Source organism: Chenopodium quinoa, unplaced genomic scaffold (genome assembly GCF_001683475.1).
Source record: "Chenopodium quinoa cultivar QQ74 unplaced genomic scaffold, ASM168347v1, whole genome shotgun sequence".
NCBI lineage: Eukaryota > Viridiplantae > Streptophyta > Magnoliopsida > Caryophyllales > Amaranthaceae > Chenopodium > Chenopodium quinoa.
The window spans coordinates 121,768-145,311 of record NW_018743732.1 but is presented as its reverse complement, the minus strand read 5'-3'; the positions used below and the strand labels follow the sequence as shown (position 1 = coordinate 145,311).

General features: G+C 34.3%; 3 protein-coding genes and 1 long non-coding RNA gene across 5 annotated transcripts; 2 read left to right on the top strand and 2 right to left on the bottom strand.

The window, feature by feature from the left end:
* Positions 1-2,018: 2,018 nt before the first annotated feature.
* Positions 2,019-4,156, top strand: LOC110684633 (protein FANTASTIC FOUR 1-like). Its single transcript, XM_021861065.1, has one exon. The coding sequence runs from the start codon at positions 2,690-2,692 to the stop codon at positions 3,614-3,616; it is 927 nt and encodes a 308-aa protein (XP_021716757.1). The 5' UTR covers positions 2,019-2,689; the 3' UTR covers positions 3,617-4,156.
* Positions 4,157-7,485: 3,329 nt separating this feature from the next.
* Positions 7,486-12,597, bottom strand: LOC110684630 (N-carbamoylputrescine amidase-like). Of its 2 annotated transcripts, XR_002503792.1 has the most exons (10): positions 12,245-12,597; positions 10,540-10,588; positions 10,312-10,403; positions 9,637-9,788; positions 9,431-9,477; positions 8,842-8,875; positions 8,503-8,669; positions 8,293-8,426; positions 8,138-8,204; positions 7,941-8,037 (listed from the first exon to the last, which is right to left on the bottom strand). XR_002503792.1 is itself a non-coding variant. In XM_021861062.1 (9 exons), the coding sequence occupies exons 1-9, from the start codon at positions 12,325-12,327 to the stop codon at positions 7,664-7,666; spliced, it is 897 nt and encodes a 298-aa protein (XP_021716754.1). In that variant the 5' UTR covers positions 12,328-12,586; the 3' UTR covers positions 7,486-7,663. The 2 variants fall into 2 exon arrangements, 1 of the variants encoding a protein (XP_021716754.1); XM_021861062.1 differs by lacking the exons at positions 8,138-8,204; positions 8,293-8,426 and adding an exon at positions 7,486-7,839 and having other exon boundaries at positions 12,245-12,586.
* Positions 12,598-13,442: 845 nt separating this feature from the next.
* LOC110684631 (uncharacterized protein At2g27730, mitochondrial-like) lies at positions 13,443-16,956 on the bottom strand. Its single transcript, XM_021861063.1, has 4 exons — positions 16,839-16,956; positions 14,866-14,999; positions 14,427-14,465; positions 13,443-13,922 (listed from the first exon to the last, which is right to left on the bottom strand). The coding sequence occupies exons 2-4, from the start codon at positions 14,965-14,967 to the stop codon at positions 13,713-13,715; spliced, it is 351 nt and encodes a 116-aa protein (XP_021716755.1). The 5' UTR covers positions 14,968-14,999; positions 16,839-16,956; the 3' UTR covers positions 13,443-13,712.
* Positions 16,957-18,326: 1,370 nt separating this feature from the next.
* LOC110684629 lies at positions 18,327-21,849 on the top strand. Its single transcript, XR_002503791.1, has 2 exons — positions 18,327-18,823; positions 19,414-21,849. It is a non-coding gene; the product is annotated as an uncharacterized LOC110684629 (long non-coding RNA).
* Positions 21,850-23,544: the final 1,695 nt, after the last annotated feature.

Genomic DNA, 23,544 nt, shown 5'->3' with positions numbered 1-23,544 from the left:
ACGTAAGATTAATTATAGAGCGTCACATTGAAAAATGTTATATTGTAGCCAATAAAAAAAAGAATTAATTTTAGTGCGTCACATAGGAAAATATTATATTTTAGCCATTGAAAAAAAAAAAAGAATTACAATTTATTTTGGATGAAATTTTTTATATTAATTATAAAACTAAAATCAGCGCGTTTTTTGTGTGGCCGGCTGAGACACACCCAAACACTGACCGAGTAACCTCTGACCGTCCGAGTAACCCATGATCGATTGAGTAACCCTTGATCAACCAAGTAACTCCACATGGTGTGCAGTGATCAGCCACATATGAAACTTTGTACGATAAAATATTATCATTTTATATTAGGAATTTTATTAAAATATGAGAAACAAAGTAAATAATTCATTTTATAATAAAATATTCAAGCAATAAGTAAGCGATTTCACAAAGTTTATTAAATAAATATATATTTAGTAAAATATTTTTCCATGCATCGCGCGAGCTTGATCTAGTATTCAGATATTGATAAAAACTAAAATTGAAATAGATAAAAAGGCAACGTTATATGGAAGCTACCCTTCAATTCCTCAGGGGGAGCGACTTTCTTCCACACCCAAAGGACAATTGATATATATTTCGAGTTACGAATTATGCTTACAAACGAATTACCTTTACTAAAATCAAACGAATTAATATCTCGTTAATCATCCAACTTAAATGTTTTAGACTTCGTTGTGAATCTTTATACTCCATATGCAATTTATCTTCACCGAATTTATCAAAATTTATATTAACTTATCTAAGCTTATAAAATAAGGGGAACAAAACGGGACTTTTAAGTTATCAAGTATCAAAATTTAAAATGAGTTTATAATCACACCAAAATCTAGTTTTACGGGTGAATATATATATATAGAGCTCATAAGTGATTTAAATATAGAAATTTAGCTTGATTTAATTTTTATATTCCTTCTTCACTTTGGTGAATGCAACTGTAATATTTCTACATGACCCAAAAATACAATGTACTACCTCTATTTTATATTTTTTTGCAACTTTGAAATACTTTATATCTCACAAATAATACCCAAAATTACAAAAAAATATAATACGGAGGTAGTAATTCATTTAAAATTTATATACAAAGTAAAAACTTGGGAGACATCCACGAAAAAAGACATGAAAAAGGAAAAATAAAGCTTTTAACCCACGTGTCACTAAAAGTAGAATCCATTGAAGTCCAAAGCAATCTGCTCCATATTTGGCAAAGACGTAGATGTTTATTTAGTTATTTTATTTATTTTTATTTTCATATAAACTTTTGTAGCAATTGTATTTACATTAAGTGATAATAATTATAGGAAAATACTATATATAACCCTTAGGGCTACATATAGACATTAAATTTACACTAGAAAATCATATAAATTTAGAAAATCATAAAAATATAAACACCTACACTAATTTGCGTAAGTTTATTTTTGTCATGCTAATTTTATACCATTTTCAAAAGTGTATTTAATGCTTATATGTATAGCCCTAAGGGCTACATATAACATTACCCATAATTATAATAAACAATTTTTATAAAAAAAGTGACTTTTCATTATTACAACACAATGACTTTTCTATGTTTTTCAATAATTGATCTGCCTCTTAATGTCTACTTTTTCTTGATACTATTATAAGAAATTAATACATACGAGTACTTTAATATTATATATTAAAATGAATTTAACAAGATCTAACATATGTTTATTATAATATTTAAGCATCAATAATTGATTTTTATTCTCAAATGGAATATTCTCAATAAAACAAAATAAAGGTAATATTTTTATATTTTGTAAAGAGAATCTAGACGTGATACAACGTAACCGAATCATGCAAATCTATCAATTTGTTATGGAGGTGGAAACATATGGCTAAAATCAATTGGTAGGAAAAAATCACTCCTTTTTTCCATCCACCTTAGTTTTCCTCTTCCTTTATTCTCTCAACCTTTTGTCTTTTGCCCCCCCCCCCCCCCCCATTTTCTACTTACTTCACCTACAAATAGTGAGCCCATGCAACTACTTAAAGGGTAGATAAGTTTCTTCCCCCTCCTCCAAGTTCCAACCAAAACCTCCACACACAAGCTATAATCTTTGCACACCCTTCTCATAGATATCCTTTTTTCTTGGGCGCAAAAATTAGCAACAAATTTATCAATACTTCGATATTAATAATAAGAATGACCAATATTTGCCAAAATATCTCCCCGCGTTTTACAGCTCTTGCAATTTGCTAGATCCAATCACTGCCATATATATCATTGCTGTATTCATTTTTTGACAAGAGTTTAAAAGAAAGAGTTATGCAAAACTGTTTCATATAATCCTCCCTCCACCTCACCCCTCCTTGCAAGAACAAAAAGTCCAACCTCACAACGCAACAATTTCTGATTTTTTATATCCCAAAAAAACATATAGAAAAAAAAAATAATAAAAATAAACAACTAATAAAAGAACAGGTTAATGCCTTGCTATCAGCCCACCTGCCTCTTTATCTTTGAACAGATCAACCCCCATATTCACATCTATCTCGTGAGACGTAATCTTCTCTACTACTTCCCTTCTTTGCTACCCTTCAATCTCTTCTATCTTTAATCCCTTCCCATTTTTAAGCCATTAATAAATATAGAGTTCCAGCAAAATAGCAATGGCAGCTTGTAAAAGCCTAAGGCACATCTTCGAGAACACGATTGTACCTGAAAACAACTCTTCTCCTTCCTCTGCCTCGTCCTTGATCGATTCTCTTTCGTCTTGGAACCATATTAAAACTCTCAAACCACCCCTTGATCACTCCTTCACCGAGATCTTCGGTGAGCTTCATTTCAAAGAGAATCATTCCAACCCTACATCGTCGTTTTTTCCACCACCACCAACGTCGACATCAGTAGCATCAGCATTTCCTATTGACTTAGTTTCACAAAAATCTGACATAGACAAACAACAGGATGAGAAGAGTGGAGGTGCACTTACCTCGTTTCCGACCAACGATGGATACTCACGACCATACCATCGGAAGAGTGACAGTTTCTCGTCTCTGAACTCTGACAGCCTGCAGCTGTGTACTGAAGGCCTTGGTTCTGAGAGCTTGGGTGATGTAGAGGATTTGACGTTGGAGGTTCAGAACACAAATCCTAAACTGCATGTCAGAAGACATTCAAGTGACTCTTACTGCAGGAAGATAAAGGTTAATGGAGCAACGATGTTCCCTCCGCCTATAGCTTACATTGGACAGGCAGGAAAACCCTCTGTTTCCTTTCAGTCTTACAGAGAAAATGGCAGGTTTGTGTTAAGGGAGGTTAGGATACCTACACAGGAGTGTCTTCAAGCTAGTAGGGAAGAAGGGCGGCTTCGTTTAAGCTTTGTTCAACCAGATGAAGAAGAAGATGATGATGACAACGACAACGATAATGATGCTGAAGATGATGATGGTGGAGAGGGAGGAGGGGAAGGAGAAGAAGAGACATGTTGTGTTGGAAGGATCGATGAAAATGAAGAAGAAGAAGAAGAAGAAGAAGACAAAGACAAAGGAGAAGGTGTTGAGGAGGAGGTTGAATTTGTGAGAAGTTATTCATGATTTTATTGATTATTGATGTAACGAGTAAAGAGTTGCAGCAGCCTGCCAGAGACGATAGGTTTCGAAATTTGTGTTCTTTCTCTCTGTTCAGAATTCTAAACAAGAGGATAACTGCAAGAATAATTGATCCTCATCATAAGTAGTTTATGTACATTGAACTTTATTACTACTAGTTTTTGTCCTGAAACCCAAAGTACCGAACTACTGCTGGTGCAAAATGCAATATTTTTAGGAAAGATGATTGAAGTCATGCCAATATAGCCACAAAATCTACCAGGACTCTGAGAAATCTGTGGAGGAAAAGCCTATAAACGTCTTGCATTATCGAGACGCGCTAAATGAGCCTGATTCATTAAAAGCATTAGTCTGTCTCAGGTATCAGATTATCACAGCAGGTGGATTAGATATATTGGAGTCTGAGAATAATAGTCCCAAGTCAAAATCAGGATTCAGCTGAAGTTGACTTCATCTTTGTTCTTGCTTTAAGAAAGCCTAAATTGTGCATTATTATGAATAATATAGCAATTTAATTTTGTATGATCACAATTGTGCAGTTAAAAGCTTTTGCAGATTTTTATTCAAGTAATTGATGTACAGTTGCCAAGGAAATATCCTAAGAAATGTTAACAGCAAGTAGGTAAACATTGCAACCAATAGAAAAATTTATAACCTTTTCTCTTATATTCTAATAATTATATAAATATCCTCCTTATATTCAAATAATTTGTGACAAGGTATGAAGGTAACACTAACTCATCCATGTTGCACAAAAACATAACTTTCTGAGACTGACGCTGAACCTTTCTGTAAGAGCAATTAGTAAATGAATGAAAGATTGTGTGCATGTGTGCAATTGGACATCATAAAGAAAAACCCAAGTAGCATGAAAAGATTCACTGACATATGTGCTGACGACTATATATACACATCTTTGTCAACAGACAACTGACAGTAGAAAGTTCATTCGTTGAACAAAGGACCACGTATGTAATGTACTATGTTACTCCGACTCTTCATATTGCCTAATATATTTATATATCTATGTTAGATTTTCGACACTCCAACATAGGTAACGACACTTGATACTTTATTTCAAACCAGAAACACTAGAACACCGTGTCCAAGACAAGCACCCAAATCAGAGTAACATAGGCAATATTTCAACAGACGAGACAGTAGTTCATACACAGAACAAATACATCATCCAGTTCCTTCAATCACGGATGAAACGAGGTAAAACAAGGATCTTAAAACTCCAGGAAGATTTGCTTGGAAAAGCAGTATCAAGATTCCAAAACTTAAACAATGGATATGATGACTCTCATTACCATTAAAAACACAAGTCAAATCGTGTGGAACAGACATTAGACAAACATAAAAAAACAGTACATTTTGCCGAACAATGTACGATGGAGAATACCAAATGAAAAGTGGAAACCTTTTTCTTTATTTCTGGATAACAAAAATCTTATTCTACCTATAAAATCTGAGATTGCACCACATAACATAATCTTACAAGCTAAAAATATCATAAGCATGGGCAAAAAGTTACGGTAGAAACGAATTCAGATGGAAAAAATAATCCTCAGATTGTAATAAAAAAGCAAAGCATCACTTGACCAGAAAAGTCAGAAGAGGTAAGAGTTGATTCCAGCAAAATATGTATGTTTGAAGTAAGTGGAATTGGAGGCTAAATAGTCACCACATATTGATTTAACAATAAGTAGCAAACAAAAGAAAGGTTGACATCACTTGGCACCTTAGGATGGAGCATTGCTAAACCACATTACCACATATATCACGTTTTGATTCTTTGTCAAGGAAAGTTAAAAGTGAAAACAATGAGATGCTTCAAGATATGCTTTGAATCCCCCCATCCCATCCCACCCCACAGCCAAAAAAAAAAAGGGAGGGAGAGAGAGCGAGAATCTTTATGCAAGAAAGGATATCACAGCTTTCGTATAGGGTCCAGGATGATGGAAAATTAGTAGTGAGGCAGAGTGTGGCATACTCTCTTATCTATATCCTACAGGATGATTACTCATAACATAGACCGACATAAACCACAGAAATTTACTCTCTTCATCGATTAAGTAGGTGTCACGTACGTAACTTTAAAATGTTCGGAAAAAAGCTATCGCCTTTTCCAAATAGTAATGGTTTATCATTAGGCTTCTAGAGATGTCCCTACTTGATCACTGATGGAGAGTGTTTTAATGACGCAACAGATATAAAGGTCTATTAGTGAAATTATGCTATAACCTTCATTACGCAGGGTTGGAATGTAAATTATTTTTCCAAATGTCATGAATAAATAGTTTGATGTGTAGAACTATACAATCCTTCTTCTTTTAGACTCATGGGGATACCTACAAAGGCTCTCAATTATAGCAAAAATAGGACTGCAACCAAATCACTAAAGAAGAGGCATTAGAAAAATGTTAACAGAAGGAAGCATAAAGACAATAATATGGAAAGCATTGAAAATTTTACGAGCCAAACTAACATACTTACGGGAATTATACTAGTTTCAAGTACATCTTACTACCTATTAGAAGAACAAGGCTGCATATATAGTAATACGCGAATACGTACATTTCCGGGGCGCTTGGATTGAGAGTATTAAATTAAAGGGTAATAAAAGTCAAACCAAGCAAAATTAAAGTAAACATAGGAGAGGGGGAGCTAATGGTGATGTGATTGTAAGAAGATTCATATAGGTGAAGAAAGGGAACTATTACCCTTATTTTGGGGGTAATAGGTTACACTAGGGGGAGGGTAGGTAACCTATTATCCTCATTTTGAGGGTAATGATTCCTCCACCCCTCTCTTTTCCTTATGTCACTACAACCTTAATTCATTCATAAACACCTTGTCTATCTAGAATAATACCTCTAATCAACTATAATTTACCTAGTTTGACTTTTATTACCCCCTTAATTTATTACCCCCATTTCAAGCGCCCTCTTAGTAGAAACCCATAGCAACTCTTCTAATATCCTCCGTTCTTTTTTAATTGAATATATTCTTTTTTTAAGTTGCAATTTAATTGCAACATTACTTTGGTTGACTAATGATTTTCTCTATTTCCTTCCTCATCACATGGACCCCCCTTTTATCTCTATCTCTCTCCGTTCCTACCACACCGTGCATCTTTTTCATGTTGCCATTAAAAAAAAAAAACAGATAGTCTTGTACAAATGCCTTATTATTATGGTGGGAACTTGACAGACAAGAGCAACACTTAATCAGATTACGCTAACATGTTGACAAATTGAACAACAAAGGTGCAATCATCACTAAATTCCCGCAATTCTAAGCAATTGAGTCAGAGCTTGACATGCTCAGTAATAATGTCAACGAAATGGAGTTAAAATAAACAAACAAAACAGTAGCAGTATCAAATCGTCTCGGAAATTGTGCATATGAATCAGTCAGATATCCAAATTCAGTCAGTCACAGCAGAATTGAGCAAATCTAGACAGCCATTGGGATTCACTCCAAAATTATTGGGCCAATTAGTAAAATATACTTCCTCCGTTTTTATTTACTTGCGACACACCTCTTCGGCATGCATTATAAGGGAGATAACAGACTAGATAAACGGATAAGTTAATTCACAAAATTTTACCACCGATAAGAAGAAAGTGATAAATTGCTACAGTTTAAATTTCATAACTTAATTCATCTATTTACTTAGTCTAATCATCTCCTTAGATAGCGTGATAAAAAAAAGTGTGTTGTAAGTATTAGGAAAAAAAAAAACGGAAGTAGCAAACACTGACATGAAACAAAGGTAAGAGGTCTGAAATGAATGGAGTGGGAAATCATTTATTTATAACAAAATCTTTAAATATGCATCAGCAAGATGTGAAAATTGCTCAAGAATGATAATTTATTAATTAAGGAAACCCCTTAAAGAGTTAAAGTATCATCTTTATGTTTATCACATGATGTCACTTATGGAACGTTTAAGAGTCTGTAAATACTACCCGCCTATTTCGAATGGGCGAAGGAAAAAGAAACTTGTTTTTAAAAAAAGGAAAGTCATGAATAAGTATTGCCACCATCCAATGTAAGGAGCACCTTGTACAACTCTGGACGACGATCACGAAATACTCCCCAGCTACATCTTTTGTACTTTAATTTCTCCAAATCAAACTGAGCAACAAGGACTGCTTCCTCTTTGTCATCAGCAGTAGCAACAATCTCTCCAGTGGGACCTATTAATGAAGATTACAATTTCAAGTTAAAGTCATGACCCAAAAAAAAAATAAAAAAAAAATTACATAAACATATGATCTCACTATGAAGGATTGAATACCAGCTATGAAGGAGTTCCCATAAAAGGTGATCTCACTTCTACCATGCTCAGTCTCAATTGTTTCCTTTCCAATGCGATTAGAAGCTACTAATGGTACCTGAAGCCATAAAACATGTGAGTTACCAATTTTGTGTGTGTGTAGGGAGCCACAAACAACAGTGATGTAAACAACATTTAATTATAAGATATGAAATTACCATCCCCAAGATTTTTATTAATTAAGCTAGTTGACATCCACTATTCTTATCAATTAAGCTGGCAATCCTGGCATCCATAGTTCTTATTAATTATTGAGAGACAGCAACCTCAAAGTAGTCTTTCACAGAGTTCTCCAAATCCGAAAACCACTTACTATTTTTTACCAACTCTGAATGGACAGCAAATCAGCGATGACAAAAGTATATACAGAAACCAAAACATGACGGTCATTACTAAAGCAAAATCATCACTAGCATGTTGAGACTGGAAATATAAGAGTAAAGCACCCTGCATGGGTAATAATAAATTAATAACTTGGGTAATCAGAGTAAACTGAAATTGAAAATTGCATAAGTTGACGTACCAAATTAGCCCCAGCATGTCCCTGCATCACTCGCTTCCAGTGATCACGAGAATCAAGTCCATCATCTTGGGGTTCAGAACCAATTGCTGTGGGGTAAAACAATATCTCTGCACCTTGAAGTACCATTGCACGGGCTGCCTCAGGAAACCACTGATCCCAACAGATTCCTACAAAACCAAAACAGTCGATTATAGGGAAGGTTGCAAAAAGTTTCACCTGCCCTGAATTTTTATAGTGAATATCTAGCCACACAAAATCAGGTGGCCATTTAAGACAGTTTACGCATATCCACATCTAAGCTCGAGATATGTACAGAAAGTGCTGAAAATTGTGACTTACCAACTCCAATTTTGGCAAATTTAGTTTGGAATGCCTGTAGCCAAAATTTACAAAAGAAATTTATGAGGGTCATCGCATTATAGATACAAACAAAATCAGAAGATAAATAGTTTTAAATAATGGATGCAAAATATATTTCCAACAATTTTGTATCCTCAGTATTTCAGTAATTAGTACGGAGTAAAAGGTGAACTAGACAACTAGATGGACAACTAGATGTTTATAGCCCATGGATACAGAATTGTAAGCATAGCAACTATGTTTTCAGTTTGAGAAATGTACTATATCCTCTTCTTCTACACAATTTCACCATCTTAAATTCTGATCTTTCATTGTGACTAAGCAACATATATCTTTCCTTACATTCAAAAGGCAATAACAACATAAAAAATACAATTATCCAATAATAGCAAGTGGCATATCAAACTAACAAATTTTGGGTTCAAGAGACAAGTCAAAAGACGAAGTTAGATTTATAGCTGAGATTCAGATATAACTTTGTCTAGAAGTAGCCTGGGATTTAGATATTTCAAATTTCTAACATGTAAAAACAAGGCATAAAAAACCTAACATGGGAACAAGTGCACACCTTGAAGCCAGTATCACCAGGGTTGAAATAGAATTTCTCCTCATAACCTAAAGGATGAGAAAATGAAATAATTGATATAATAAGATCAAGCAGTATAGAGAAAACAATAAATCATAAAACTTTCCCAACACCCTAACCGGAAGAGGCAAATGGGGAAGGAGGCAGGAAAGAAGGAAGAAGAAAAAAGCCTTGCACATCCTACATACCTGGCCCATCTGGTATATGAGACTTGCGATAAAGTCCTAGATCAGTCCCATCAGCATCAATGATTGCCACTGAATTGTAATGAGCATTATTTGCCTCTTCAAAAAAACTAACTGGTATCACTACCCCCAGCTCTTTTGCTAGTTTCTGCAACCTGTCAGTAACCATAAGAAGCACCTTTTAATTTCTACAATATAAGTAAAAGGTACCCCCACCACCACCCAAAACAAGGGAATTTAATTTGCACCATGAAGAGAAAATCACAATAGACCTCCCCTAAAAGCCCCAGTAGCATGAAAGTTCAAATAAAGTATCTAATGATATACTAAGGCCCCGTTCACTTCACCTTATTTTTGCTGAACTAAAATTATTTTTACTGATTGATTTTTTTTTACTTTTTTTTTTACTATGTTAATTTTTTTTTTTTTTTTTTTTTTTTGCTGAACTGAAATTATTTTTACTGATTTTCTATTATATTTCTTTTTTATAGTTACTGAATTTTACTCAACTGAACTTATTTTTACTGAACTGAAATTAATTTTACTTGAAATTATTTTTACTTAATATTATTTTTATAAGTGAAGTGAACAGGCCTAAAGCCTAGCCAAGTAACAAAATATCTTCTCATTTATGTACAAGGTGACTTCATACATCAGTCTTTTAGGCAATAATTTTACCTAACAATTGCTGGATGGCCCTTATACGGTTTGGCTCTCTGGAAGAAATCTTCCTTCTGGGCTTGACAAAAGTAATACCCTTCAAAAAGTTCCTGAAATATGAAAGCAGAACTTAAAGCATACCACAAGGTGTAATTCACAAGGAAAAACTTGAGAAGGGGGGAGGGGACAGAACAGCAAGACGCCTACAACTTAAGCAAAAATCATCACATGCTCAAAGTTTCACACCTGGATGAGGATAATGTTTGCGCCCTTCTTATGAGCAGCTCTCACAAGCCTGCACAGCAGGTGAAACAATATGCAGAATAAAATACAGCAACCAAATCCATAACCAAGATTACAATACTAGTCAAAATGATGGCACTCTTGTTCATATCTTTTATTACATTTGAAAGGCTTAGAAGTGGGGAGGGAGATTAATCAACAGAAGAGATTTGAAAGTTATGCATCACAGTTGAAAAGTTCAAAAGAACAATAGGCAAATGAAAGATGGAACCCAAAAAGATTAGGCCTTTACCATATTTTCAATTCATTATGCAGTAAGGATAAAGCAAGAGGGAAAATGAGCAAACTTTTCAGTATCTGATTTGTCTAGTAAGCAATGACTGCAATGACTGGAGAGCACTCTAATTTTTTAATTTAAAAACAGAAAAGAAAAGAAAATTACTGAGTATTACTACCAATCTTAAACATCTCCTGCGTCCAAATAATTTTCATACTAACCATAAGTGAAATAGCAAGTATGTCAGAAATATGCAATTGTCAATGTTAAGAATCTCATATTCCTTATATTTTTAGTGTTTATAATTTAGGACTTAAGGTGTCACTATACAACCTTAAAACCTCCAGATAGTGGACTGATTTCTTACAGATGAACACCATACCCAATAGAGACATGCAATTGTCAAGTTTCATACTCATATTTCTTATACTAATCAGAAGAGCACTCTAGTTGATAATAGCAAGGTATTACTATACAATTCAAAAGTCACCAACCCAAAAAGACCCTTGTATTTGCAGTTTTCACTTGTTAGGACTATCCAAGTCGCTCATCTACTCATAGGTATAAGAGATGAAAAGGAAATTGAAAAATTGTATAGTTGCATTGCATCCATCAGCAAAAATCAATCAATCATCATGGTGTGGGAATGGAAGCATTGTGCATTCAAGGGTATAAACCAGTCTACTACATATGCACATTCATTGTTAGTTTAGATTGATTCAATTTAGGGATGATTAGTTCAGTTCAACAACATTAAGTCCAATAAAGTTCATAAAAGTTTCAGTTACAAGCTAATTAGTTCAAGTTAAGGGGTACTAAGTTCAAGTGTTCAACTACGTTTAGTTGGCAGCTAATAAGTTTAGATTAGTCTAACTCGAGGCCAATAAGTTTAAATATGTTTGGTTCAATTAAAAAATGTTTAAGGGTTCTTCAAGTGAAAAAGAATAGGCCCTCGATATTTTCACAGAGTAATCTGGATGTTAATCTTAAGTACTTGCAGCTTATTTCTGGCAGTTAACATTCAAGATTAAGGCTGAAAACAAGGGACAGCATAGAGATCTATTACCAATTATTATTACCAATAACTTCCTATTTAAATTATTAGTTCAGCCATAAAACTACCATAATCTATCATCCTGATATCACAATGTTTGATTCCAAGCATTTTAACACATAAAATCAACGCAAATCACATTTATAGTTGCTGACACTAAATTTGCAGTACTCATCAAAAATAAATGTTGCTAAAAAAAACTCAACCAAATTTTGCTCAAGTATTGAAATGAATTGCATTTTTCCGAACTTTGCCAAAATTAAATTAGCAGTAACATGCAAAATTTAACAATTGACAAACAAAAAATATGAAAAATTGAAACCTAAAAAATGAATGATTAAATTTCGAGAAAATGAAATAAAAATTGGACAAAAAACCTTTCAGCGGTGGCAAGATTAGAAGAGATGTCATCGGAGCAAGCGAACTGGAGAGCAGCAACACTGACTTTTCTTCCTTCCATTTTTGCCCTTTGGAGTGAGTGTTCTCTCTCCTCAGGTCACACTCACTTGGAGTTGGAGAGTCGAAGGGGCTTAAATCAGGTGCGGGAAGGTGCAGGATAAGGAAATGTAGGTCGGTTTTGTTGACGATTTTCCGGAGAAAGGGGGCCCACAACCGGCTAACCACAGCCACGTGATCAGGTGAAGCTGCCGACTATGACTATCGGTGAGGTAAAGCCTGATCAAGGAATCGATACTGTCAATTCAGCCTTTTGCCTTTTCTCATTTCAGTTTTTTTTTTTTTTTTTTTTTTTTTTTTTTTTTAAAGAAACGACTTGGATAATGGATATTGCTAAATGAACTAAGCCCATTTGCTATCTCTCTCAAAAATAAATAAATAAATATTTTACATAGAATTAGAGATACAGATTAGCTTTTACCGATATTTTGATTTAGGTCCATAAAATATGATTAAGTTTTACACAGCCGTCACAGACCTACCCAACTCTCCTCCTTTATCCGAACTTGAGACCGGTAGTGAATGCCACAAAATGAATACAATGATAGGCAGTCGATTTTTTATTTTATTTTTTTTTTATTTTTTATATGCAATGATAGGCAGTTGATGGTTATGCACTAATGCATACTCCAAGAAATTATTGAATTATGGACCAACAGCTTAATATTTTTATTGGGTAAAATGAAGGTTCCACCAATATCCTATCTTGAGAGTAAGCTACTAAGCTTCTTTAGTGCAAATATCTCAAGACCAAGCTGATGGGGAACCCACTTGGGTGAAGGATAGACCCGGTGGGCGGTAGCAAGGCACAAAACAAGAATTACAGATACAGCAACAAATGAAGCTGTGAAGGACACAAACTACAGGAGCATTAAATCAGTCAGAAGCAGTTTCTGATGAAACCAAAAGGGCAACAATGCCAACTTTTGACAAGGCCAAAGAAGGATCCTCAATAAAGACTGCCACTGAAAATTATCAAATAACTCAGACCATAGCCAAAAAAAGGATTTGCAGTTCATTCATTCATTCTTCAACCTGCAGGATGAAATGTATGTAGATACAGAAATTCCCAGTTAGCTTGTTCACACATAGCATTCACTTAATACAATGAGCCAAGAGGAAGCACAATCAAATGGGAATTGGCATAGAAAAACATGTTACCCTGTCATATAAGCAAAACAACAGATGATCTTCGTGAATCGACCTATTTCCATTTAACAGTGTAATGTATATCACCAACCAGCTTTTCAGTGCATGTGCAAGTAAACATGGGGATTAGAAAATGCCTAACAAAAACTCCACTGTTTTAAGATAAACTCTCATTGATTATTTATCAGACTTGTCCAAGCACTACCCCAGACCAAGGAACCAGATCATTCAGGAAGCTTCTCAGTCTTGGACTTCTTCAGTCTTCTTCGAACCAGACTTATAGTACCACCCAGCGGCACCCAAAGCAGTGACAAGTCCAGCCAAGACAGCATAGTTTCGGTGCTTGTCAGTTGAAATCTTGGGAGCTGAAGGTTCTGAGCCACTTGGCTTTACAGCTTCAGCTGCTGGAGCCCCTGAGTTAGTCGCTTCTCCCTCTGCTTGTTTAGGACCCTGGAGGCATTAAGATGTAAGATAGTTCTCAATTTAAAAAGTGGGAGAACTATAATAAGATCACTCACAAGATTAATTTTACAGCAAATGTAGTGAGGGGCGTAGTTATGCCCTAGTTGTTGGTCTGACTAAGCCTAGGAATTCAAATCAGGACTTCAGAGTGTTTACTAAAGGGGCCAGGGGGAGTGTATATTGCAAAAGTCATCAACGTAATTGATATCAGGATGGCAGATGAACATAACAGTAGCAAGAAACAAAATAAATCTCGTGCAGATTGCTCATACTACAGGCCCAACATAACCACCGTTTATTTTAGTTCCATTTAAGAATTATAATGGGGGAATCATACACAGAGAGGAGGGACCAGGAGTAAAAGCAGGTTATCACATAAAAAAGAGACACTGTCACCAACCCTGCTGTCTCAATCCCAATTACTTAGACTGGGCATTCATAATACCCACATTAGAAATGAAATTAAACAGATAAAGGGCGCAATCTGCAAACCTGACGAGCAGCCTTTTCCAGCTTTTCCTTTTCCATTTTCTGCCGAGAACGATAAATAGGTATTAGAATCTAGCATATCAGCTGGCTAGGTAAACAAGGGCAAGAAAAAAAATAAATTCATAAATTAAACAACCACATTCATTCTAGAGCTCTGATCTCAAATAAACAACCACTAGGACAGTTCATAAAGGTCAAAATATGAGACTGGTTATAAATGACAACAGACCATGTTTATGCAAGGGAAAAAAAAAATGCACGTCATAGCACATTCAATCTACACATCAGATGAAGATACATGGAGAATTCAGAGAAACACTGATAGATGATAACAGGTTCTCTCTCCTAAAAGTCCTAATTTCCATTATTCTTAGAAATAATCAGCATGACCATCAACTTAACTGTATAAATATAACTTATAAGTTAAAAGTAAATGCATCACCTTGATGTAGACATTCTCTGCAGCCTTTTCCTCCTCACCTAGAACCTTGCCGCCACTTGAAAACCTTCTAGATACATATCTTGCAGCAACTCTTCCTGCCATGTTGATCACAAGTATATGATTCAAGTATAAACCTGCATACAGACAATGTTTAGCTCAAATTTGAGAATTGTATCATATCAATTTAACATCATAGGATTCATAACTCGAGAAACTTGTCGATGTTGCAACAAAATGAGTTAAATCTTGCACTTGTGTGTGTATTTGGTAAAAATCTACTTAAATCTTTCAGATTTCAAGAGCATACATTTAATATAAAGCAGTCACAAATGACACATAGCACATAAATAGTGGTCTTACAACAAATTTAAACAGGATAATGCAACGGTGATCAGAATATTAACGGCCATATAAGACTTCATGTTATACCTCAAAAAATTGTACACAGGTGGCAGGTGCTGCAAGATGAGTTAAATCTTGCATATGTTGATATCATGATTTGTGTGTAAAAACCTAGTTAAATCTTAAAGACTACAAGTTCAGTAAATACGTAACTTAATATTTCAAGCAATTGGCCATCAAGCAAACATTTACAGCATTTACAAGCACCACATAACACACAAACAGTAGCCATAATACAGAAAGAACCACTGTAGACTTCATTTTATACCACAAGGAAATAGTGCAATTAATCTACTTAATCGATCCTAGACTCTTCGCATATAACAAAACCTGAAGTGCTTGTTTACCACTAATTACAGGCACATTCTATATAAGAGTAGTGCATTAAACTTCAACAAGTTTATCAAAGCCAACTTCCCAGACTCCCTCCAGCTTAGATGGCTAGACAAGCCATTTACGATTAAGTGGGGGAATAGGGGGCAGGGCAACGAGTGGACGAGATAAATCACGGGCATAATATGGGATACAACTGTACAACCAAACTCTATTGCATCACAAAGGCCACAAACAAGTGATACACACATACCATTCACAAGTCACAACTCCATGATCTGCTTCAAAGTGTATAAAACTAACACCAAATATCAGCCAAGGGCCACACAAACCACATTATTCAGACTCTTCATTTCACCCGAAGTACCCATGTTGGATTCTTAGACAGTCCAACATGAGAATGAACACTTTGACACTTCATTTTGTATCGAAATCTCATAAATTTGGCCATGTCCGACACGATCATATGAGTAATCAAGTCTAGGTGACATAATAAGTCACACTACTATCGCAAATTATCATAATAAACAATAAAAAGAATACAAGTAGACAAACAATCTTCCTCAACATAAATCCTACAGAAGAAAGTAGACACTATTGTCAATTTGTCACCCCATGATATTGCATCACATAAACAACCCATCACAACATACAAATATCAAACAAATCCCTCTCTTCAAGAAACTAATACACTGTACATAAACCCATTTGCAGATTAAGGTAAAAAAAAATGATAAAAATGTCAGCAGACCCAACCTTAAAACATACCACATAATCCAAATAAATAGTAGCTTGTTCAAGTAATTTTCAACCCAGAAAATCAATGTGTTCTATAAAATGAACAGCATATAACCAAAACGAAAGGAAAACAGATTAAAAAATGAAGCGAGTAACGATCACCTATTCTATTGAAAAAACCCTAACATTACGAAGCAGAAATCCATGAAATTTCAACGAAACAAAAACAAAAAAATGGAACAACAATAGATTAGTCATTTAAACTGGCATAAAATCATAAAAAAAATCAAACAAAAAGACGATATTACAGATTGACAGGCGATTTTAAGAGCTTGAAATCGCAATATGAGCTAATGCTAATACTAATCACAAAATCAGCTATTAGAGACTAATCGAACTTAAATCGCAAACATAGATGAGTGAATTGACTAACAAAATGCTCTATAAAATCAACGAGAAATGGAGTGAGCTTGAAAATGCAAGAAAAAAGAGAAAATTACCTAGTATTTGCGCTGAATTTGTAGAGAGAGAAAGGGGGAAGGTAGATGAAGAGCGAAATGGCAATGTTGAGGTTTATAAGTCGGGTCAGCGGTGTGGTGTGGACAGCAAAAAAAAAAAAAAAAAATTAATAATAATAATAATAATAATAATAAAAGAAAATAAAAATAAAAGGGAAAAGGGGGCTTGTGTCGTTGGATGCAAGAAATGGATTGATTCCACAAGAATTGTTTAGTTCTTATCTGGAGTGTGCTACGGAGTATTAGTTTGTTTAAAAAAAAAAAAAAGTGTGCTATTAGTTCCCCTTTGCATTAGCAATTTAGTATGGTGCCATGGTGGGCTCTTGTCGTGTCAGCGTGTTAAAAGGGTTAACCTAGTGTATGTATTGGTTGGGCTCTCGTATCTTAGCTTACATCTTGCATTGTTAAATTTTGTGTTTTATTATGTTTTTTTCAACTAAAAATACAACACGGGTTATGATTTAATCACTTAATTGCTAGAGCATACGCGTCTTTAACGTAACAATCATGCATATCAAGATTGTGTAGGAACTGAGAAAATAGAAGTTTCTCATTTTGATGAACCAATTGTATTTATCTAATGGCAAATATGTAAATTTGCCTTGATATTTAAGTTTTTGTAAAAAAAAAAAAAAAAAAAAAAAAAAAAAAAAAAAAAAAACTCATTGGTGTACTTGTACAGCTGACCAAAAACACCCCTTATTTGACGTCCTTTTGTTACTTATAGCAAGACTCCATCAAATAAGGGAAAGCTCTTCAAGACTCTGTTTAAGACTCCCCTAATTTCTCCATTAAAGCTATTTGGTCCTTTAAAGCAAGACTCACACACACTTCATATGGTGTAGTTCTTTTCAAGAAGAAGGAAAAGCTCAACTTCAATGGAGGAGGGAAAACTCTCTACCTTTTAAATTGATGAAAAACAAAAATGAAGGTAAGTGAAGTTGAAGGAAGAAGGACCAAATAGAAGAAGAAGGATAGAGGAGTTAGCTATTTTTAATTTCAATCGTCAAACCTAATTACAAAAAGCAGCATCACTTATTAATTCAATGACTATACTTACCTCTTATGATTATCAAGATGAGAAATGCTTGTTGGAAAAAGTATTAGCCTAATGCAAGTTTTTGTTAACAATATAAAATCTACACAATGTCCTAATTGAATGGTGATGTGTGTGACCCAACCAGATAAAGGTTGTGTTGCAAAAGGTATTAGCATAGCAATATGTAATTTTTGTATTACCAAATTATACTTGGTATAGTGGTGAAGAATGCTATCAAAACTCACTAGAAGTAACTTGAGGTTAAAATTCCCTTACCCTTCCCTAATACAAAAAACACTACTCAATAACGACATATCACCCATGTCAAGTAAATTATAACTTGCCATGTCGGCCAAACAAACAAAACTCCAATTAAAAATTTTGTTTTTATAAACCAAACCTGTTACATACAAAGTTTATATGACTTTCATGCACATTATGGAAGTTAATCAAATATGATGAAAGTTTACTCTCCACCATCTAATCTACTACATAAAATTACAACTAAATACTGATTAAATTTTTAACATTTGCTTGTTATTTGACCAACTTAACTATGTTGTATGAAAAGTTGAAAACTATGAACCCTATTCCTCTTCTGGAACACCTATACTTAGTATCCAAAACACCTCAAAGGCCCAAACCAATCTGAACACAGCCCAAATCCTAAAACCCTAAAAAATAATAAACCCTAATTCTTCATTCTCAGTGACTGAACCCTATAACACTCCACCCTTCTCCATCCGCAATCACCCACCTTCCCACTCTCTCTCCTCCATTTCTTTCCCTAAAAACGGCGACCTTTTCCATTTCCATTTCCATTTCCATTCTCTCAGTTCAACTTTTCATGTCATCCGTATAATTGAAGTTTCTCCTATTAACGACGTCGTTTCATTTTGCCAAATCCAACGCCGGCCATCTGAAGAAGGTAACTAATACTCCGCCGTTTTCATCTAGAATGTTCTTGAATCTTCCCCATTTCCCCATTTTCATATGAATTTATTGGGTTTTTGAAAGTGATAAAGTTTGGCCTCTAATGATGATCAAAACAATACTTTCGTTCTTCCGAGATATTTTCATGCGGATAAACTATTGGAGACCTGAACTGAAGAGGCCTTTATTTGCATTTATTTGTTAAATAATGAATTATTTTTTACTTTATTATTATCTAAATGTGCTTAGGAAATAAATTATTAGTGGGCAGATATCATTTTTTGTATTCAGTAACATAATTTTAATTTTAAATTTGTGTGGGACATTATATGGGTGGAAGATTGTAGTTCATTAATACTGAGGAAGAATGTCTGATATCTTATGCTTCGTATGAGGGAGGAGGTTGTAATTTGTTGTTTTTTTGCAAATTAGAATTTCTGGTTGTGGTAGAAGATAGTAAGGTTTCGGCTGTTGTAATTATTGTTTTGTGTTGAACTCGAACATCATTTTTGAGAAATTAATAGAATAGCAAGTAAAATATGTGAAATTTCTTGAATGACCCCTACTTTACAATTGCATTTGCAGGAATTAGACTGCCGGAAATCTGTGTTTGTTGGGATTCTGAATTAATTATGTTTGGCCTCTAATGATGATCAAAATAATACTTTCGTTCTTCCGAGATATTCTCATGCGGAAAAACTATTGGAGACCTGAACTGAAGAGGCTTTTTTTTGGTGTGATTATATGTTAAAAATGACTGCAAAATTTTTAGAATCTCACAGTTGTGAGAATACCGGACTGTAACCCCAAATGTGTTAGTAAATTATTGGTGCGCTAATATCATTATTTGTACTTTAAAGTTCATTTGTTCGAGGGCAATAAGTGGGGGGAAATTGTAGTCCCTGAATTTGGTCGGTCTTTATTAAGACTAAGAAAAATATTTGGTGGGAATATCTCTTATGTTGAAGTACCAGGAGACATGAAATGAGAATTTGATTGCTGTAGTATATAGCTAGGTTTCGTCTTTTTTTGATATTGTGTGATTATTTTGGGCTTAAAGTGTATTATTACATGGAGTTTGTATGGTACATTAAAGGATTTGTGTATTATTGTCAAATGCTAGCCTCTAATGATGATCAAAACATAACTTTCGTTCTTCCAAGATTTATCATGCGGAAACTATATGGAGACCTGAACTGAAGAGGCAATTAGTAGTTGTGTTTATTGGATTTGTATTTCATAATGTTATTCAGACTTTCATCTTGATGAGTATGGGTAGTAATTACAATTAGGGTTATGAATTGGGATGTGTTAACTAAAAAAATGTAGTTCTCCAAGGATGATGGCAATTGAAAAACTTTCTAATAATTTCTGTACTTGTATGTTGGAATATATTCTTGTTGGAATATATTCTGGATACAAACTGCGGATGTAGTAGTTTGTAAACATATGCTGATCTATATATTTCATTTTGGGGATAGAGAGTTGGATATTTATTATATTTTCCTGTTGGACTTATGAGTGGAGAGTTTTGTGATTTATGTGCTTTAAGTAGATCATAGTGTAGTAGAAAATGTGTGCCAATCTATACTAGTAGCCTCTAATGATGATTGAAAACATAACTTTTCGTTCTTCTGAGAAACTCATGCGGAAATTATATGGAGACCTGAACTGAAGAGGCTTTAGTAACTTTTGTTGATTGGTTTAAGCTTTATATTTACTGTGATCTTGAAGTGTACTGACGTTGTAAAGGTTAATTAAGATTTATTGGTGCACGGGAGTGGTGAACTTGTTAATATATAGATATGGATTTATTTGTTTAGCAGCTCACGATTTTTTTTTATTTGTCAATTGAGGGAAAGGATATACAAATGGGCAAGGAAAGGTAGGAACTCTTGAATTGAATTTAGTGTCTCCAATGATGATGACAAGTTAAGTTCTGATGTCTTCCCTGTAGAAAAAATTTGGAGACCTGAACTGAGGAGGCTACAGTCAATTTATCATAGTGATAGGAAGTGGGGATAGATCGATCGGTAATTAGGTAAATTGTGCAAGGAGTGACTATATTCGAATTGCGGGCATGCAGGGAGGTTGATGGTTTTTAATTGCATGAAGTTGTGTGATTGCTAGGAAAGGTTTCCTTTTGATGTTAGCCTGTACCGAGGAGGCTTTAGTAGTTCTCTTTATTAGTTTTTTTTTTTTTTGTTTCAATCTGAGTGGCATCTTGCTGATATGGACGGAATGGTGGAATAACTGTCTTTATGAATTGCTGTTTTATGAAACTGAGAATTTTTACGAGAATTTGCGAGGTATGTTGTTGTCTCTGATGATGTTAAAAAAATATGACCTTTTATCTCCTGAGATTTTCCGTGTTGAAAAAGTGTGATAACTGAAGAGGCAACAGACCAACAGTGAACAGTCTTGATATGATGAATTATTACAGTATGTGCTTATATTCAGACCTAAATGGTACTCCGTAGTATAATGTTTATTTGCAGGTGAATGGATCTTTGGCTCAAAGAGCAATGAGAGGCTTGATGTCAAGAGGTTTTGCTAGGATGGTGTCTCACACATTCAGCGTGTATCAGTAGGAGATTTGCCTCTTTGCCATCACTAGTATGGTTTGTAATGTTGCCAAGTGCTTTGAGTGAATGAGTTGTCTCTTCAAGCACCGACCTGCAGAATTATTTTTGGCCTCCAATCGTCATTTTAGATGGATTCTCTGGTGATTATTGAAATTGAAGTGGATCTTCTTCCTTGCCAAGTTGCTTGCGAGTCATTTAAATGTCTTGCTTGTTCCTATGGAATGTAAAGCTGTAGGTAGTTGGTACCTTAAGTTTGCCGGTCTTTAAATACACAGAGGGCTGAGAAAGTGTAGAAGTTTGGGATTACAACAATTGAACTTCTTCTTGTATATAGTGAATGTCAAAATGTATAAATTGAGAAACAATTAAACAATACTTCTTGTTTGCTTTATTAGATTTTGATAAACTTAATGAATTAACAATAACATACTTTCTATTTCTGCTTTGTCAAACCATAAAGCTTTTTATTCCATACATTAATTTGAATGCTTGTTACTCCCTTTATCCTTAATTGGTTGCCCTATAAAAATATTTTGTTTTATTAAGTTTTGGTTGAGTAAAATTGACGAGGATTAGGTTTTTTTTCCTTGGGAGGGGTTTTTGGTTTCCTTTAGTGTTCCATACACCCAACCATTACGCCTCAATCACACTCCCCATAAAAGATTCCAAAAGATATTCCAGCAGTTGGAGTCCTTAAACTTACCCCGCAAAGTCATACACCAGCTTCTCACAGTGTTATCATCGTAGTCATCCACAATTATCCTTACAGGCGAGCTATACCAAAGCAGCCTTGCCTCCCTACATCGAGCCAATAAATGCATAGCATTCTCCTCTCCTTCTCCGCACATCGAGCAGATTTTGTCCTCTAACAGTCAAAGATACTTTATCAGCAATTCCTCCCCTAACCGCTCTCCAATCAAAATGCTTGACCTTGGGTGGAACATCAGCCTGCCATATTATCTTCCAATCGAAAGAAATCTGAGAATTTGAAGTTGAAGCTTTGCCTCGGGATTCAACAGTAACTAGAAAGTTGTAAGCACTCCAAACAGTGTATGAACCATCCTTTGAGTGATGCCATGACCACATATCAGCCTTGTCATATAAGGGAATAGACATATTCAAAATTACAGCAGCTTCCCCACTCGAAAACAGATTATTTACCATATTAGATTGTTTATATCTGACCTTATTGACCTTTTTATGAACGAATTAATTTTCTAAAATAAGTGATAAAAATAAATGAATAAAGCATTAAGTTGTGTAAGGTAGATCATAGGTTTAAATCCTCCTACCCTTATTTATAATTTGTATCGTTCTCTGTGGCTCATTTGTACACAGAAAATAAGAAAAAACCTCTCTCTCTTTATTTTTTTATTTTTTTTATTTTTTTTATTTTTAAACAAATGCTTTCTTGAAAATTTGCACACATATTTACCTTTGACTTATTTTATCTACTAATATATTATAAATATACTAGTTTTTAAGCCCGGGGCAATACCTCGGGACGGTATATCAACAGGCCCGTAGCAAGGGCAGGGCAAATGGGGTGGTTGCCCTGGGCCCCTGATTAAAAAGCCCATATTCAATATAATACAAGGCCCCAAAATATATATGTATATTAAAAAAGAGAGAAAAAAAAGTGTGTACTGTACAACACTATAATAGTACGAGTACTATCTAATTGGCTAATTCCATAATGTCAAACAGCATTATCGGTCAACATGCTTCCTCCCTAACTTTGGGCCCAAAATTATTCACTTTCCTAAGTGAATTTTATTAACCCCTCAATAAAAATAAAAATAAACAGTCATTAATTCAATTATAATACAGTAATTTTTTTTCTTTTGACAAGTAATTCCATTATAATATTATATCCACTTCTTTCGGTAATTTTATTTTTTCAAAATTTATCTCTTTTCGATTTTAAGTCAGATTAATTATCTCTTTTGCAATTCAATTCAAGATGAAAATTATGATAAACGATTCTTTTACTCTTCAATTTTCAACGGGATTTATCTAATTGCTTCAACGAGAGTTATAGGAATGTGATTTTTTTTTTTGTAAAATTTGATGTTTTTAAAGATTATTAATCATAATAAATATCCTATAAAAAAATAAGTCATAATAAAAT

Coding starts and splice junctions, on each gene's coding strand:
- LOC110684630 (XM_021861062.1), bottom strand. CDS start 12,327: ATGGAAGGAAGAAAAGTCAGTGTTGCTGCTCTCCAGTTCGCTTGCTCC. Junction 8,876..9,430: donor CTGGTGATACTGGCTTCAAG/GTGTGCACTTGT, acceptor TTTTGGCTACAG/GCATTCCAAACTAAATTTGC. Junction 8,038..8,502: donor GACATGCTGGGGCTAATTTG/GTACGTCAACTT, acceptor TTATGGCTTCAG/GTACCATTAGTAGCTTCTAA.
- LOC110684631 (XM_021861063.1), bottom strand. CDS start 14,967: ATGGCAGGAAGAGTTGCTGCAAGATATGTATCTAGAAGGTTTTCAAGT. Junction 14,466..14,865: donor CAGAGAATGTCTACATCAAG/GTGATGCATTTA, acceptor CGTTCTCGGCAG/AAAATGGAAAAGGAAAAGCT. Junction 13,923..14,426: donor TGGAAAAGGCTGCTCGTCAG/GTTTGCAGATTG, acceptor TAATGCCTCCAG/GGTCCTAAACAAGCAGAGGG.
- LOC110684633 (XM_021861065.1), top strand. CDS start 2,690: ATGGCAGCTTGTAAAAGCCTAAGGCACATCTTCGAGAACACGATTGTA.